General features: G+C 40.6%; 1 protein-coding gene across 1 annotated transcript; it reads left to right on the top strand.

Annotated features, from left to right (window-relative positions):
• Positions 1-302: 302 nt before the first annotated feature.
• On the top strand, positions 303-1197 carry LOC109339670 (short-chain type dehydrogenase/reductase-like). Its single transcript, XM_019577152.1, has one exon. The coding sequence runs from the start codon at positions 379-381 to the stop codon at positions 1189-1191; it is 813 nt and encodes a 270-aa protein (XP_019432697.1). The 5' UTR covers positions 303-378; the 3' UTR covers positions 1192-1197.
• The last annotated feature ends 2297 nt before the right edge of the window (positions 1198-3494 follow it).

Here is a 3494-nt window from a genome sequence, read left to right as displayed (position 1 = left end):
CAAAATGAGTCTTTACTCTAAAAATAAACACACTTTTATCTCATTTTATAAACAAATTTTTTAAAATCATTTTCTATTATTAACATGGAGAAACAGTCATAAGTTGAGTTGAGGAAAGAATTTTTTTAATACAAAATCTAACGAATTTTTTACACAAAAATTAACGAATTTTTACTTCTCCAAATTATATGCCCTACTGACTACATGACATATGCCCTTACGTGAACTATCAATTGACATACTTGTATTGTTTATTATCATGGAAGGCCAATTTGAAATTGTCAACCTAAATTTGACATAAATAAATAAACAACACTCTTTCTATATAGACGTTATATTTAACCAGCACAGACACAAAAACTAAGATCACCGATCCCAATGGCTACTTCACAACAAGCCCTTTCTTCTAGACCAATACACTCTCGCCCACTCCAAGATCGAGTCGCAATTGTTACCGGTTCATCCCGGGGAATAGGCCGAGAAATCGCGCTCCACTTGAGTTCACTCGGTGCACGAATCGTCGTCAACTACAGCTCCAACTCGGACCGAGCTGACTCAGTCGTAACACAAATCAACACCGCCGACAACTCAGCCACCGCTCCGCAAGCCATCGCAGTCAAAGCCGATGTGTCCGATCCAGTCCAAGTGAACTCGCTATTTGACTCAGCCGAGTCAGCCTTTAACTCGCCGGTTCACATCCTGGTCAACTCGGCCGGACTCTTAGACCCCAAATACCCAACCATAGCCAACACTACTGTCGAAAGCTTCGACAGCATCTTCACCGTGAACGCGAGAGGAGCGTTCCTGTGCGCCAGGGAGGCGGCTAACCGTTTGAAGCGCGGCGGCGGAGGGAGGATCATATTGCTGACAACTTCCCTTGTGGCGGCGTTGCGGCCGGGGTACGGTGCATACGTGGCGTCAAAGGCGGCGGTTGAGGCGATGACGAAGATTCTTGCGAAGGAGCTGAAGGGGACGGGGATCACGGCGAACTGCGTGGCGCCGGGGCCGATCGCGACGGAGATGTTCTTTGATGGGAAGACGGAAGAGATTGTGAACAGGATTATACAAGAATCTCCGTTGAATAGGCTTGGGGAAACTAAGGACGTGGCACCTTTGATTGGGTTTTTGGCTAGTGATGCTGGTGAATGGGTCAATGGTCAAGTGGTTCGAGTCAATGGTGGCTATGTTTAATTTTTAATGAACATCTTTCTCACAAAAAATTCATGTCCAAATTTAGCGTGTGACACGTGAAATAATTAAATTTATTATAAACTTTCTAGCATTAAAGTTATGATTTAATATTTATACACTGGAAATGTAAGTATTTTTTATACTATTAACAAATCATTCATCATTGATTTGTTAACTACCATTAACTCTCGAATAAAAGTAATATAAATCAATGGTGAATGATGTGCTGAAAATGTAAAACACTTTACACCGTTAATGTGTAAATTTTAAACTCTTAAATTTATCATGAAACAATTTTAAAAGCTTAAATTATTTAATGGAAAAAATTAAAGAGTATTCAGTAACTTAATTTTCGAAGACCAAATTATCAGAATAAAATTTTTGAATGAATATTTGTTACACGTAAAAGTAAATGGGTGACAAATGAGGTGCATGATAATACAATTATACAAATGGGACACGTGTATGGTGGGGAGGAAATCAAGCAAAACCGCACAAGTGAGAGAAAAAGAGACATCAATACTGCACTGAAGGATTACGTATGGGCAATGAAGTGAGGATATAAGGGGAAAGAAAATCAAGACATGAGCATGAAATTAGTGTGAACAATTCCTTCTCTCTCTGGCCCTACCTCTGGGATTTTCTATGCACTACACTTTTCTTATTTTCTTTTATATTGTGATAGTTGAATTTGGTACTCATCATCATTACCTGAAAGTGGAATATTCTTCTTGTAAAGAACAACACTGCTACTAGTAACACGCATATAAATTCCACAGTACTCATTCTACCACTTTTTTGTGTGCTTAAACTCTATTGTTGTGATTTTCTCTTATAATTGGTGCTTTCGTTGACCACCATGGCTGAGAATACTCGCATGAAGGAGCTGGATTCCAACGTCAAGAAGATTTTGGAACTCATGGAAAAAAGGGACCAATCTTATTCAGATCGGTTTACACAGATTGAAGCAACTCTGGAGAATTTAACCATGGCTGGGTCGAACTCTGAAGAATTTAACCATTTTAGGTCAGAAACATTAAACTGGATTTTCCCCGTTTTGATGGTTCTAATGTGTTACACTGGATTTTCAAGGTTGGACAATTTTTTGAGTATTATTCCACCCCGGATTCCCAACGTTTGACAATTGCTTCGGTACACATGGACAAGGATGTGATTCCTTGCTTTCAGATGATGAGTCGGACTACCCCTTTCCGCTCCTGGAGTGTTTTTACCAAAGCATTAGAGATGGAATTTGGTCCCTCTTCTTTTGAATGCTCACGCTCCACCTTGTTTAAGTTGTCTCAAGGAGGTTCTGTTCATGATTATTATGTTGAATTTACTGCTTTGTCTATCCGAGTTTCTGGAATTTCTGTGGATGCGTTATTAGATTGCTTCATCAGCGGGTTAAAACCTGACATCCGTCGTGATGTAATTGCCCAGGATCCTCACTCTCTTCTTAAAGCAGTGGTCCTTGCCAAACCATATTTGACCACATCTTATTCCAAACAACACCACCCACATACATCCTCAACCACAAACACGAAGCCCATAATCCCTTTCACCATCAACCAAACCCATCCAACATCAAAAAATTGTCTCCAGCCGAAATGCAACTCAGACGTGAGAATGGCCTTTGCTACACATGTGACGAAATTTTTTCCCCGTCCCATTGTTGTCCGAACAAGCAATTCCTTTTCATTCAAGTGGCAGACGTGGATGACCCACTATTAGAATCAGATCCACCTGACTCCGCATTGGACTCGGAGGTTTTGCTTAATCCTGAACATCATATTTCCTTCAATGCTCTTAACGGTTCTCCCGGTGTAGGCACTATGCGTTTCCAGGGCTCTATAAATGGTGTTACTGTCCAAATTTTACTTGATAGTGGGAGCTCTGACAATTTCTTACAACCCCGCTTGGCTCACTATTTACAATTGCCTATTGAGCCTACTCATAGCTTTCAAGTCATGGTTGGTAATGGAAATTCTTTGGCAGTTGAAGGATTGGTCAAAGATGTTAAGATCTCAGTCCAAGGACATACTCTCAAGTTGCTGGTCTATTTGTTGCCTGTTTCTGGTGCAGATGTAGTCCTAGGGGCTGCCTAGCTTGCCACCTTAGGCCCTCATGTTTCAGACTTTAGTGCTTTGACATTGAGGTTCTATTTAGATGGGGAATTCATTACATTACAAGGTGTTACCTATAAATTGCCACGTCAATCTCAATTTCACCACATCAGACGCATGTGTCATACTCATGCTATTGCAGAATTTTATGCTGTGCAAATTGTGTCACCAGATGTTCCT

Source organism: Lupinus angustifolius, unplaced genomic scaffold (genome assembly GCF_001865875.1).
Source record: "Lupinus angustifolius cultivar Tanjil unplaced genomic scaffold, LupAngTanjil_v1.0 Scaffold_88_45, whole genome shotgun sequence".
Classification (NCBI taxonomy): Eukaryota; Viridiplantae; Streptophyta; class Magnoliopsida; order Fabales; family Fabaceae; genus Lupinus; species Lupinus angustifolius.
The sequence above is the reverse complement of the archived record's forward strand: the minus strand, read 5'-3'. Positions and strand labels throughout refer to the sequence as shown.

Excerpts from the sequence above, each read along its gene's own strand:
- LOC109339670 (XM_019577152.1), top strand. The coding sequence starts at position 379 with ATGGCTACTTCACAACAAGCCCTTTCTTCTAGACCAATACACTCTCGC.